General features: G+C 43.2%; 1 protein-coding gene across 46 annotated transcripts in view; it reads left to right on the top strand.

The window, feature by feature from the left end:
• clasp2 (cytoplasmic linker associated protein 2) overlaps positions 1 to 13574 on the top strand; it is a 36055-nt gene that overhangs the window by 9017 nt on the left and 13464 nt on the right. For 23 of the 46 annotated variants that reach the window (XM_055512666.1, XM_055512662.1, XM_041072834.2 and 20 more), the window contains exons 7-21: positions 1163 to 1233; positions 8081 to 8221; positions 9429 to 9502; positions 9612 to 9704; positions 9802 to 9947; positions 10070 to 10205; positions 10298 to 10368; positions 10465 to 10524; positions 10641 to 10718; positions 10870 to 11037; positions 11209 to 11249; positions 11616 to 11768; positions 12368 to 12391; positions 12756 to 12773; positions 13416 to 13517. In XM_055512666.1, the coding sequence (XP_055368641.1) occupies positions 1163 to 1233; positions 8081 to 8221; positions 9429 to 9502; positions 9612 to 9704; positions 9802 to 9947; positions 10070 to 10205; positions 10298 to 10368; positions 10465 to 10524; positions 10641 to 10718; positions 10870 to 11037; positions 11209 to 11249; positions 11616 to 11768; positions 12368 to 12391; positions 12756 to 12773; positions 13416 to 13517 (1376 nt within the window). Of the gene's footprint in view, positions 1 to 214; positions 502 to 1162; positions 1234 to 3071; positions 3214 to 7186; positions 7388 to 8080; positions 8222 to 9428; positions 9503 to 9611; positions 9705 to 9801; positions 9948 to 10069; positions 10206 to 10297; positions 10369 to 10464; positions 10525 to 10640; positions 10719 to 10869; positions 11038 to 11208; positions 11250 to 11615; positions 11769 to 12367; positions 12392 to 12755; positions 12774 to 13415; positions 13518 to 13574 lie in introns of those variants that run through there. The other 23 variants (XM_055512663.1, XM_055512659.1, XM_029166386.3 and 20 more) reach the window with 10 other exon arrangements.

The following is a 13574-nucleotide window of genomic DNA, read 5'->3' as shown; positions in this document are numbered from 1 at the left end:
CTGCCTGAGAATTAAAGCTTTATACCACTGTAGAGGCTTCTCAGTGGGGGGTATGGGTGCTTAGCATATGGTACGTATGTGTGACAGTAGGTGGTGTTTTGTCGCATGCCCGTAGCATGCTGTGGTCCATCATCGTTTGGCTTCATCTCTCTCACCCCCCCTCCCCTAACTTCCTCCCTCCCTCCCTCCCTTTCGGAGCCACTGCACCATGTTGGATACAAAGAGCTGAGGGGAGCTGAGGACTGGAGAGTGTCACTAGCATGGGAGCTAATGCAACGTTGCGCAGCGACCTACTAGTCAGTCCACTGGGAAATGCTTGGGCAGAATGAATACTGAGGAATAAAGAGTAGGTTATTTCTGAACAAAATAGGTAAATTAAAATGCTAATGAAAGGAATCGGAGCGCACGGAAACCCAGCGTGGCTGCAGAGACGCTAATCGTCACTTACTGGGAGTACCTAAGCTGACTGGTGCTTGTTTACCGGCACACAGAGCCAGCACGGTGTGTATGACTCTCATTTTTCTGTGTTCGCACACGTCTAACGTTTTGACAGAGACCTCGGTGCAGCTTTCTGGATGAGGGTGATTTTGTCTGTGTTGTGTATTTTTTATTTCTTTTTTTCTACGTGCAGTATGTATTCGCACCGAGACTGTTGATGCTGATGTTAAAGCATTTTTTTTGTAGGGAAGCGTTGTCTCGCGGCCGAGCGTGGACATGTAATAACCCTGTTATTATGCAGACAGTCCGATCAGTGAAGCCCGTGACTGAGATGATCTGTGATGTCGTGTGCTTGATCGTGTGCGCTGGGCGCAGATCAGGATGTCCAAAGCGCTCGTGTTGTGATTCTGCTGTAGCTCCATGAGTGTGACTGTGTGTGACACACCCACCGACAGCAGGCAGACAGCCCACATGTTGCTGCTGCTCATACTTTCACATGAGATTCCCAGCTTCTGGCTTTTCACTGGGTCAAAGCTCTGGGCTGTGTGTGTGGGTGTGTGTCTGAGCGTCTTCTTTGTCATGACCTCATCAGTGAGGATGATGGATAATTTTCTAATTCTTCCTCATTTGGATGTTTGTAGTTTTCTTATTATTAATCAATCACTAGTTTGTTGTATATGTGTATATTCTGAAATAATCGTTTTTTCTTCTCTCTCTCTTCCAGGTTGCAGACCATATTTGCTCGTTTTGATGAAGCCTTGAATTCCGGCAACATGGCTCTGAGCCCGAGTCACGGTCAGTGCTCTTCCTCATCTACTGTGTCACAGTTGTATTGGCCTCTGAGAGCCACTAAGTTGAGCTATGCTATCCAGAGGATTTTCCTGTTGTCAGGCACTAGGTTTATTTGAGAGAAGAGATTGTGTCTGTGTGTGTGTGTGTGTGTGTGTGTGTGTGTGTATTTGCATGTGCTGATGAGTGTTTGTGCGTGTCTAAATCTGCATGGGCTCTAGCAGATGTGTCAGTTTGTTGCCATGAGCTACTGTAAGAGGACCTAACAGGATTAATGGTTTAGTTCCTGTGTGTGATGCTCTGGGTTTTCCAACAAAGACGGACCTGAAAGCTGCTGCCTGGCATTGTGCTGTCCAGCCAGTATTGTGGACTGTGGATCCCTGGGAGCCTCAGGCTTTGCCCTTGTTTAACCATGGAAGGTGGTATTGATGAGCCCGTAAAGCACTGTTTTTCTGTGTTGTCATTATTATAATATCCGATGTGTTCACTAATGTTTTAGGGATGTTGGGGAACAACCTTTCACTTTGTTCTTTAAGTCCTTTCCCAGATGTTTACAACATCCATTGTGTTCACAACTGTGACTGTGGACACAAGGTAAAGGCAGCTCGGTTATGTAACATTTAAATTGAAACCAAGCTAAATATTCTCATGGTAATGGCGACATGACAGCATTTAATCAGGTCTATGCTTATGTCATAACATTAAGATGAATAAATTCTGAGGTTTGTGGCTTTGAGCTCAACATTTGTGATCTTTGAGAGGTTCTGTGGGTCTGCTGTAAGTGCCTAGCAGAGGCTGTCATTGGCGTGTACCCGTAGGCTGGCCTGACAGTGTATCTATATGACAGCAGTGGTTGGTGCCTGCTTGGCTGTTGCAGCCTGTTTACGTGAAGAGAGCGACATGGGCACAGGCACAGAGGAGACCTCGGGACATGTTGTGGGTATAGTTGCCATGATTCTGTCTCTGTTGGCAGCGGAGGGATGGAGAGGGTGTTTTTTTCATTATTTCCACCTCTCTAGGGTAACAAGCAGCATCAGGGCAGTTTTTTTACATTTTGAAATAAAGTTTTTCCAGTAACTCAAAAGAGGATCTCAATTGGCTCTGCCACAGTATGAACCCAACTTGTGTCAGGATTAAGCCTCCCACAGCACAGGGGTCAAGCATTTAGGCATTCCTCTATGTGGGTTTACGCCATATGGGAATATCATGAAGGGTAACTTATGTGAGCTCACCTTTAATTTCCACTTCTGATGTTTTTCACTGACATTTCATTTGACAGGGTGACAAATTGTGTTTATAAAAAATAGTGACAATGACATATTTACACATTAATTATTGCCCAATTGTTTAAGAACCTGCTGTGGGACTAATAAAGGCATTCTATTCTTAATTCCAGAGTTACTGAATGCTCTTATAAGCACTTCACGGATTTTACTGTTCCACAGCCTGTCCTGTCTTTTTATTTATGGTTTGGCTTTCAAGTAACACTGCTTTGCTCTATTTGTAGTGGTGCACTAATGGATAAAGACAGGCTGTGATGAGCATGTTGATGACTGTTGTTTTCATCTAGACACCCAGTAATCCTGCAACGCTTCAGTTACAGGCACAAATTCAATCCTGCACACAAATTTGTTCGTACTTGCCCTTGCCCAACATCTCCTTTAGGCCAACTCTTGGCATTTGTTCTAAAGGGTTTGAGGCAACTGCGGCTGAGAGGAGTGAGGGAGGGAATGAGGTAGGCTAGGGCAAATGAGTGAGGGAGGAAGCTGACAGACATCTCCTGCAGTAGCCGAGTCACAGCATTGTGCCTATCACAGCCTTTCTCTGATTCATCATGACAGAGAGAGATTGAACAAACAAGAGAGGGAAAGAACTAGAGAAAACAAAGGAACTGGAGAACAGGGGGTAGACGACCAAATCCAACAAAGGCAACAGGGAGTGAAGTTTTCCCCCAGAACACCATGGCAGTTGGGGATGATGGTGATGGTAAGTGTGATAACCTGACTTTTAGATGGGGCGTATTCTTAAGGGATGTTTGCTATTATAATCGTCTCAGTTACATAGTCGAGGATGAAAAAAAACAAATACTGAATATTCTTTCGTGCACATTTTCTACAGTATGTAGTTTTTGTTTAGAAGGTGAAAAAGACATTTGCTTTGGATTCTTCATTATTAAGAAACACTAAGTGACATTTTTAAGCAAACATGAAGAGCCAAGAGGAAAAATTAGTCAAAACATACTCAAAGTACAGAATATGAGAGAACGGTAATAATAATAATAATAAACAGCACTATTATTTCCAACTACTCCTTTAATAATGTTATACAGATTTGGGAAAAAAATTACCAAAACACATCACAATACCTCTACATTACGTTTCAAAAAATGTTTCTTCTATATCATTATGCTTTATTAGTATTCAGGTAAAGTAAAGTATGTCAGTGCTGCTGGCTTCATGCTCAGCTCTTACTCGTGCTTTGGCCCTGTGTGAAATCGTGTGTCTGACACACACACACACACACACACACACACACACACACACACACACACACACATACACACACACACACAGAAACCCAGAGATATTTGGTGCATTGCAAACTGACTATCAGTAGCAGCTTTCATTGCTTGCACAGTACGTCAGTGTTGACAAAATCGCCTGACACACACGCACAAATGCACACACTCTCACTTTTTCTTGCACACACGCTCATTCTGCTTCAGCGCATTTCAGAGTCTACAACAGAAACCATGACCCCGTTTCCAGGCTAGGCTGGTTGCCATGGCAAAGCTTTCCTCTGAATATTATGGTTTATCCCTCTCTCCTACTTGGAATGGGGACTTAAATTATACCTGTGTGTGTGTCTGTGTCTGTGTGTCTTTCTTTTGAGCTCATTTTCCCAGAGCTGGGCTGGAAATGTAATAGTCTGGCTGCTGTTTGAGATACTAGAGCATCCAGACCTGACCAGCCCCCTTTTGTTTGTTTTGTCTCTGAAACAGTGTGACTGACACTGGTGTCTAAATGATGTTTTTATCAGTACAAACAAGGAAATTCCACATTCTACACTGCATATACATACACAATTTGTGGAAAATAACCACTTGACTCCAAATTAATAATTTTGTTCTGAATACTCTGAAGTGAAACTTTGCAGGAGTTTCCTTAGACTTTCAAGCCAAGTATCGTGGTTTACTTTGGAGCTGCTTTTGCCAGTGATGGGCTTTTGAACACATTTGTCCTACTTCTTTCTGGGTGGTCCCTGATTCTCATGCTTTGCAGTTTATTCTCTATGCTTTATGTTTTACTTTGCAGAAAAATCTGCCCATTGTGACATTAGTGGCAATATATGACATTACTCATCATCCTATAATGATGTTAACCCCCCCCCTCTTACATATAAATAATGAATTAAAGCCAAAACATATAGGTGGTTTGAGAAATTCTTTGAAAAGCATAAAATGAATTCTTATTTACAACAATTTTAAGATCTGTGAATAATTTAAAATCCTGACTGGCACCAGTTAAAGCTGCTATTGGATTTGGACACTTGACTTGAATAGATTTTGTCTGAACTCTCGTTTGTAAATGAATGTTAAATCTAAGCTTTGACTTGGCCGCTCAAGGGCAGTCACTCTCGTGAAGCCTCTGTAGCACTGTCTTGGCTGACAGGTGATCCACTGCCCCAGTTTCATGTACTCTCTGGAGCAGACTTTAATAAAGGATGTCTGCACTGGTCCTTAACACACTGCTTGCTGCTGCTCCCACCGTAGGCATAGTATTGGCAGAGGTATGATATGATGCTATAGTGCTTGGAGTTCAACCTGAAGATTGAGTTTCAGAGTCATACACTGAGTGATGTGATTCTCATCTATCTCTTCACTCCATCTTAAAAATCTAGTTGGTGAAATGTCACTGTCAACATAGTGGCACAGGCAGAGGGATACTTGTCAAGGATCTGACTTATGCTTTCCCATTGTTTTATTTTAAGCCGTGCAGATTTGCTGACTGTACCAGCACAGGAAGTCAATAAAATACTAAACACCACTGCCACTCTGGGATATTATTCATTAAAAGTGCAGCTCCAAACACATTTGTTCATACAGGATGCTTTAGCCTCTGTGTTTTGGGAGTTTTGGCACCTGGGACTCATAGAAGTCATTAGGACAGCGTCAGTGCCGCCACCTTGTGGTCATGTCTAAAGCCTTGTTTGTGACAGTGTGTTCTGAGAACTGTGATGTAATCATTAAGTAACACTGGTGAGCCTGGGAGCAGATCTTCGGTTCAGATAGTCCGTCTTGGTCTGTCCTCTAATCTTTTGTCTTCATACACACAGCAATTCCTATGTTTAGTACGTTTTTAATGTTAATTCTTGCTGAATGTTGTTTGTATTCGTTCTTTGCTGTAAAAGAACGTTGGGGTATCCTCAAAGATTTCTAGATCTAGCGAACTTTGGTGTTGAAGATTTCTTGATGATTCTATTTAAGATGTTATGAATTTAACATTGATTTATTATTGATCAATACCTCTATCTTATTTATATATTTAAGCCATTTAAGCCAGTCATTCCCTCCTCGTTTTGACTTCTGCTGAAATGAAGAGGAGCTTCCATGGCAGTTTCCATGGCAACGCTGCCTGGTACACGGTGGAGCTGATATGTCTCCCTGTACTGGTGTGTGTTTGTGTGTGTAGATGGGTTTTTGCGTGTAATGCCATGTATTTTGGGAAGTGATATCCCCACAGTGACATGAATGCTTTAAGAGGAAGGGGTTCTATCCTCCTAACACTAAGAGAAGCCATCTGAAATTAATACATCAGCATGGAACGAGTGACTTTGTTAATACAACTGTTTTCTGCAAATCTGTGAAACACCTTTTTCGTTGTTCCTTTCGTTTTTAAAAGCTGGTCTGCCGAAATCGTCATGGAAACAGCTTGTGTCCAGGCTGGCTTTTGAGGAAGCCCCCTCCCACACGCCATCTCTCTCTCTCTGTCTCTCTCTCTCTTTGTCTCTCTCTCTCGTTTCCCCGTTGTCTTTCTTTATATCCAGTGTCTTGTCTCTGCCCTTCACCTTGAGACATATGCCCCCATGAGACCTGATTAGGCAATAGTAAGAGATGCTAATCATGCTAATAGTTATGGTAATCAACCGTAAGACTACTGATGCATGAAGTGTTGGATAGTGGTGTTTATAATTCAGTGAATTATCTTGTAGTCCTCTTAGCCCATACAAAGCTAAAAGCTACTTTAAGCCCAGGCTCATAATATCATTTTTTCCATTTATACAAAGGCAGTAATTTCTTTACCAGTGAGGAGGATGCAAAAACCCTAAAAACCTAAAGTAACGGATGACTGTGATTTCAGTTTCACCCTCACAGCTGGTGACAACACCTTTTGTCCAAATAGCCCCAGAAGTGTCTGCGTATAAGTGGGAGGGATAAGGCCTCAGATGGAGGGGTGTGGTCTTTTTCTAAAGCCCACCCAATCATCAAGCCTTGTTTGATCATTGCTCTGTTGTCCTTTGTTCTGTCTTGTGACTGCATATAGTGAATATATTGACAGGTTTTGGTTCATAAAAGGTGATGTAGCAGCATAGAAAAGTGTGTTGAGAGGTTGTGGATTGTTGTATGAGTGAGAGTGAGGAAGAGAGAGACTGTAAAAAGCTGAGCAGTGTTTTGTCAGTAATAATGAGTTTAGGTCAGCTTGTCTGGCAGGGGCACAGAGAAGCCCTGTTAATATTCCTGGGGTGTGTGTCTCTTTCTCCTGTTCTCTTCTGTCACATACACACACACACACACACACACACACACACACATTCATAGTCCTGCCTCCGCACTGGTTGCAACACTATGATGTCAACTCTTGTCTGATTGGCTGGGAGGCTGCTGAGGGAAGGCGGAGAGATGCTGGGAAAGCTGGAGGGAGGGACACGGGATTGATACGGAGGAGTGAAAGAAAATGCCGGCACTCGCATGGATGGATGGGTTTTCGAGCCGCGGCGTGAGGTGCTCGTGCGCGTCCGTGCACGCAGCTTTCGTGCCACTATGAAGTGTGTGTGAGCTGTGCATATGTACCTTGGGGTACGGCTTGGAGAAGAGGGGGGACCCCAATACCACACCCTCCCAGAAGCATGAGGAGACTCATCTGCCAGCGAATCTGTGACTGTGAGTGCAGGGATGGACTTGGGTGTGTTGGTGTGTGCATGCGTCTCAGTAGACGGTCCATTTAACATGTACTGAGCTGGACACTACAGGCGCTGCCGTCATTGCGAAAGGGTGGCGTATATGTACACGCACATGTGGCTGTTATTGATTTTTGCGTGTTGACAGTGTGTGGGTAGGTCGATCTATGAGCCAAGGTGTAGGGTGGTGGCTTTGGCGCATTTCTTTACAGCTGCTTGTCAGAGCGACTACAGCGCAACATCCTTCCCGTTTACAGCTTCATCCTATATCTGTGTATGTGTGTTCAGTCGGCAAGACAATGGTGTATGGCACCTTCAAAATACTGCACCATTGTTGCAAGTGTTTCTCATGTTGTAGTACTATGTTTCTAGTTAGCATAAAGCTTGTGGGTTTGTTCTCCAGAGAGTTCTGTCAGTCACTGGTTGCATGGGTGGACATCTTTATTGTTAGACGGGCTCTTTCAAGTGATGGTGTATTTGAGTGGGTTGCTTGTTCTTGTAAGCTTCGGCCTTTTTGTAATTAGTATTGATCTAGACATTCCAGACCTAGCTCTCAGTGGGTTACAGCCTCCTCCATTCTTTGCTTTTCTTCTTTAATCTTAACTTTTTTTAAAGTGTTCATTTTCTACAACCACCCGCATAAAATAAGCAACAAAAAAATCTTTTTTTTTTCTAGATCGCAGTTTTGATGATGACGACAGTGTGGATGGGAGTCGTTCTTCTTCTGCCCAGGCTGCCTTCAAGATCCCCAAAGTTCCCAAGAAGCCTGCAGATTCCTCTGCTGCACGTAGACCCAGTGCTACTGGTGGCAAGCTAGGTACTTTGATTCAGCCTGGCCTCCTACCCATGTTTGGTTTTTTTTGTTTTCACCTAAATGCATGTGACACCACTTCCTAGACACTAGTGATGGCTTATTAAAGTAAAGATGCAGAGAGTCTGTGGGGGCTGTTAGTAGTAGCAAAATGCCTTGAGTAAATAGATGTCTCAGTCCACAGTGGCACTCTCCCACTGTGTTGCCTGAGAAATCTGATGCTCTGATGGCTATATCATATCTGTGCTCATCTCCAGACTTCAGAGAATCTGCCTTTGTCACAATTCATGTGGCCCTTCTAGCTGCGAAGGCCTTTTCTTTGCCACACCTTCTGCCTACTGTAAATGGTTGTGTGTGGTGTTATTTTATTATGTTTGCCTCCTCTCTTCCCCTGCGTGTATTGATTTCTGCCATCATTCTTTGTTGGGAGCTGTGTTCACATGCAGTTAATTCGTGCTTGGGGTATTGGTCAGCAATGTCAATCATGCACACACATAGTCTGCGTGTGTAAGTATATGTACGTCTTCAAATTGATGCACGTCTAACAGAATGCAATTTCAAAATGGAAAGCTGCAGATTAAAAAAAAACTCAATCCAATTGCAGTGTGAGCCAGCTATGCTGTGGACCAGCCAGCAGCGTTTCAGCATGCAAATCAAAACAGCACTGGGAAGCAGGGATAAAAACATCCGTTAAAGAAACCTAAAAAACTTCAATTGTACAAAATCCCTAGAGCAAATCTTTTGCTTCAAAGCTTTGTTTAAATTATATATTTACATGGAGTTGAATGTTTATCCCAGATTGTTATCCACATACTGGATATTTGTAGGTAGAGACCTGACTTTACCTTTTGTAACAGGTCACTTTTTGCCTCTAAGGTGCACCAGCTGTAGTGTTTCCTCTTGTCATTTTGTGGCTTTTTTCTGGCTTTGTCTTTGAGGAATTCACAGTACACCCACACACACATGCAACAGTAACATCCAGACAAATAATGTAAAAAAAATGTATTACATTAACTCATGATGAAAGTCTAAATCTGGTCAAGTGTCAAGATAACAGCACCATACATCCTAACAATCTTTTGGTTTTATAAGGTTACCAATTAAAATAATGAAAAATGACATTATAAATAATATATAAATGACATGTGACTTTGTGCTCAACATTCTTTAGAAGAACCTATGCATATATGTTGACTTTGCTCTGATTTTCCAGTGTCTAAGGAAAGTGCGGGGGCAGTTGATGAAGAGGATTTCATTAAAGCCTTCACAGACGTCCCGACTGTCCAGGTACACTACACAGGCAAAGCATAATACATACATACAGCTATGCACACAGCTATGTTTAGACTTACATATTGCTCTGCTTTCCATTTTCATTCTCTCTCTCTATCTTCAGATCTATTCAACCAAGGACCTTGAGGACAACCTAAATAAGATCCGTGAGATCTGCTCTGATGATAAGCACGACTGGGACCAGAGAGCGAACGCTGTCAGTAGTTTGTTTTTTTCCCCTCAGCTCATCTAAAGGCATAAATTAGTACTTTTTGAATTTCCCTAGTAAATTATTGTGCTTTTTATGTTTACAGCTGAAAAAGATCCGCTCACTGTTGGTGGCAGGCGCACCAAACTACGATTGTTTCTACCAGCATTTAAGGCTTCTGGACGGAGCCTTCAAGCTGTCTGCTAAAGACCTCCGCTCACAAGTGGTCCGAGAGGCCTGCATCACTGTGGCGTGAGTTCCATCAGTGGAGCGTGAACTTCAGAAAGGATCCAAGAACGTATCATATTGCACAGATGTCACGTAGAGGCTTTGTGTCATACATCCTGTGTGCTGTTGTCTGTTTACACCTGTAGCCACCTCTCATCCGTGTTGGGGAATAAATTTGACCATGGGGCAGAAGCCATTGTTCCCGTTCTGTTCAACCTCATCCCCAACTGTGCCAAAGTCATGGCCACCTCTGGTGTGTCAGCTATCCGCATCATCATACGGGTGAGTTCTGCAAACAGACCTGTTTAGGTTCTTGGTCATCATGGCCAGTGTTGTGATTTTTATTTACTCTCCTTTCTGTCCTTTTTTTACAGCACACCCATGTTCCCAGGCTCATCCCCCTGATAACCAGTAACTGCACCTCAAAGTCTGTTGCCGTTCGAAGGTGAGCTTTACCGCAACACAATGCTAAGCTAACCAATGTGCTAATGTGCATACAATGTTTTTGTGCTCATGAGACTAATGGAACTGTTCTCTCCAGGCGCTGCTATGATTTCTTGGATCTTCTGCTACAAGAATGGCAAACCCACTCTTTAGAGAGGTGAAGCTTAATTTCCCTGAGTGCTGTTTCATGAATGCAGGATTTAGATTTGTATGGTTTGGAAGAATAAAGTCTGTTTCTGACCTCTGTTTACCCCTTTTACACCGTTTTTGCAGGCACACTGCAGTTTTAGTTGAAAGCATCAAGAAGGGAATTAGAGATGCCGACTCAGAGGCAAGAGTTGAGGCTCGCAAGTAAGAGACACATACACCCTTACAGGCATTTCCTAAAATTACATTATGTGAACCTCTTCAATGCACCTTTTCTAGTCTATCACATTAATTCCTTTTTTCTTTTCCCTTCCTTTAACTTCTGTTTCACTTTGTTCTTCCCTGTTTCTTCCAGGGCCTACTGGGGTCTTAGGAACCATTTTCCAGGAGAAGCTGATGCTCTCTACAACTCGTTGGAGTCGTCGTACCAGAGGACGCTTCAGTCTTACCTAGGGAGCTCTGGCAGCGTGGCCTCACTTCCCCAGAGTGACCGCTCCTCCTCATCCTCTCAGGAGAGCCTCAAGTAACCACTGCTCATCACTCATCTCTCATGGTTTCCTTTGCTTGTAGATGTATAATCAAACCTAACATACAGCTTCATACGTTCACGTTCCTTCAACGTTTTTGACATTTTACATGAGTGTGTATTTGTGTTCTTTTGTGTACTGACCTGCTTTTGTCACTTCTCTGTCAGTCGGCCTCTGTCTTCTAAATGGTCAGCAACTCCAGGGCGAGGTGAGTCAAGAACACACACACGCGCGCGCACAGACACACACACACTAGCAAATACAGATGCAAGTTTTCTGGAACACACAAATATCCTGCTGATTCACTTCTGTGACAAACAGCAGCTTTATCTCAGCTCTGACTCAAATCTACCATCACGTTCATGTTTTACGTTATGCCTATGTCCACTCCTGTACAGTCACACCCAGTTTTGTTTTTACACGTGCACACAAAAGTGTGTTTTTTTTCTTTTGTTTTCTTGTTTCAGTTTCAATATTGTGTATGTTTTGTGTGGTGCCTGCATGTGTTGTGTTGTGTATATATCCTTTCATCACCTCCCATCCCTTCTCCAACACACTCCTCCTGTTCTATCAGTCCCTGCGGGTTCAAAGGGTGGGGTGACATCGGCTTCCCTGCAGCGCTCCCGTAGTGACGTGGATGTAAACGCAGCAGCAGTTGCTAAGCATCGGCACACTGGACAGGCCGGGGGAGCGGGCCGACTGCCCCCCGGCTCCTATTCCTCACTGGGTAAGGGCCCTGTCAGTCAAGTTGGACTAATCAAAAAAAGCGCAGACTCCAGTCAGCATGTGATCAGCAAGATGTCAGCTGAGTCCTTTACGATGATTACGATTAGAGGTGGCGCTGTGGTGGTTTCTCGAAAGCAGAAAGCCACATAATCACAAAATAGTCCAAAGATGGCTTCTACAGTACCTTCACACACATCCACTAGACTGCCTCCCTCCCTCTTCTGCCTGCCTGCTGCTTGTTGATGTGTTCTGTGTATGTTTTGGTATGGATATTCTCTGTGGGCATGTTCTGTAGATCTTGTCTTTTCATGTTGATCACCACCTCTGCATGGTTCTTACTTAAAACTGGTGTTCTGGTATTAATACAAACTCTTCCTTCTCTTGTTTCTCTTCTTTCTGTTCTTCGTCTTACGCTCTATGTTCTGTTTCATTATTTTTGGGTATCCTTGTTGCTGACTCTTTCCGTTCAACTTTCATTTCCCCTTTCCCGTTTTGCTTTTGTATCTCTTACTGTTAATAATCTTTTCTATCAATTCTTTGCTTTTGTTTCTCTCTCCGTCTTTTCTTTCTCCCACTTTTGTTTGTCTCTCTCTGCTAAAGATGATGCCTCTGATAAAACGGATGGTAAGATCATCTTCACTCTGCTACCAGCGACTACCTCCTCCATGTTTTTGTCTACTGATCCCTTTCCCCACATCCACATCAGTTGATGTAAACATCCTTTGTTGCATTGTGAGACCACAGCGCCCCCTTCTGTCAGTGTTATCATAAAAACATTTTTTATCATTGTTCAGCTCATCCCACCATCAAACTCCCTAAGATTATCTGCTTTGCAATTGTTTTTTCTGATATTAATACAAAAAGAGTCTAACCGTTTACAACCGCATTATATTGTGATATTGAGGAATTACTAGTTTGTGTAGGATGTGTATCATAAACACGTTAGTTAACTGTATTATTTACATGCTCCTTTTTTGTCTGTCTGTAGGGACCAGGTCAGACAATGGTAAGATTGTGGTTAGGTGGCTGTGTTTGTCCTCTTTTTAGGGGCGTTCTAGTTGGAACTATTTATTTAACATCCGTGGTTTTTAAATCTAAATAAAACTTAGGCTCGCAAATCGCTGACTGTTTTTAATCAGAAGTTCACTTTAGTGTTTGGACAGAGGAACGGCTTAATAGAAAATAGAAATTGCGATTGAGTGAACTGAATGGTGCATTGCATGCTGTAGGCTTGAATAACTGGTGTTAGTAGAGTTGAAATAATTTGATTGCACAAGCAACAAAAATGTAATTGGCATTTTTTATTACTTTTAGCCAAATAAAGAAAAGAGAACATTTTTCGAAGGACTTGTTGCACCTTGGGCTGCCATTAACCCTCAAAAGCAGCTAAGGACATCAAATATTTCAAACACTGGGATGAATAGCTGGTTATTTTATAATCAGTAAACATCCTTCTCCCCTGTATTTATGTGGGGTTGATTCTTGCCCAGGCCAGCCATGCAGCAGCTTCCTGTGTTAGTGGCTTTGTATCAGCTGTAGCGCTTTCTAGATTCTGGGCTACGTTCGCCTTCAAACAGTGGCTGTCACCTGAGGGGACCCTGTGTGGCGTTGCCTTGTCCTAACCTCTCCCTCCTCCACATGCATGCAGGACGTGTACGCGCCAAGCAGCCCCTGTCCACCGCCAGCAGCATGTCCAGCCAGGTGGACTCGCGAGGACGCAGCCGCACCAAGATGGTCTCCCAGTCGCAACGTATGTACCCCTTCACGCCACATCACCTTCAGTGCATTAGTAGAGGGTATCTGCCAC

This window comes from Betta splendens, chromosome 11, assembly GCF_900634795.4.
Source record: "Betta splendens chromosome 11, fBetSpl5.4, whole genome shotgun sequence".
NCBI classification, from domain to species: domain Eukaryota; kingdom Metazoa; phylum Chordata; class Actinopteri; order Anabantiformes; family Osphronemidae; genus Betta; species Betta splendens.
The sequence above is the reverse complement of the archived record's forward strand: the minus strand, read 5'-3'. Positions and strand labels throughout refer to the sequence as shown.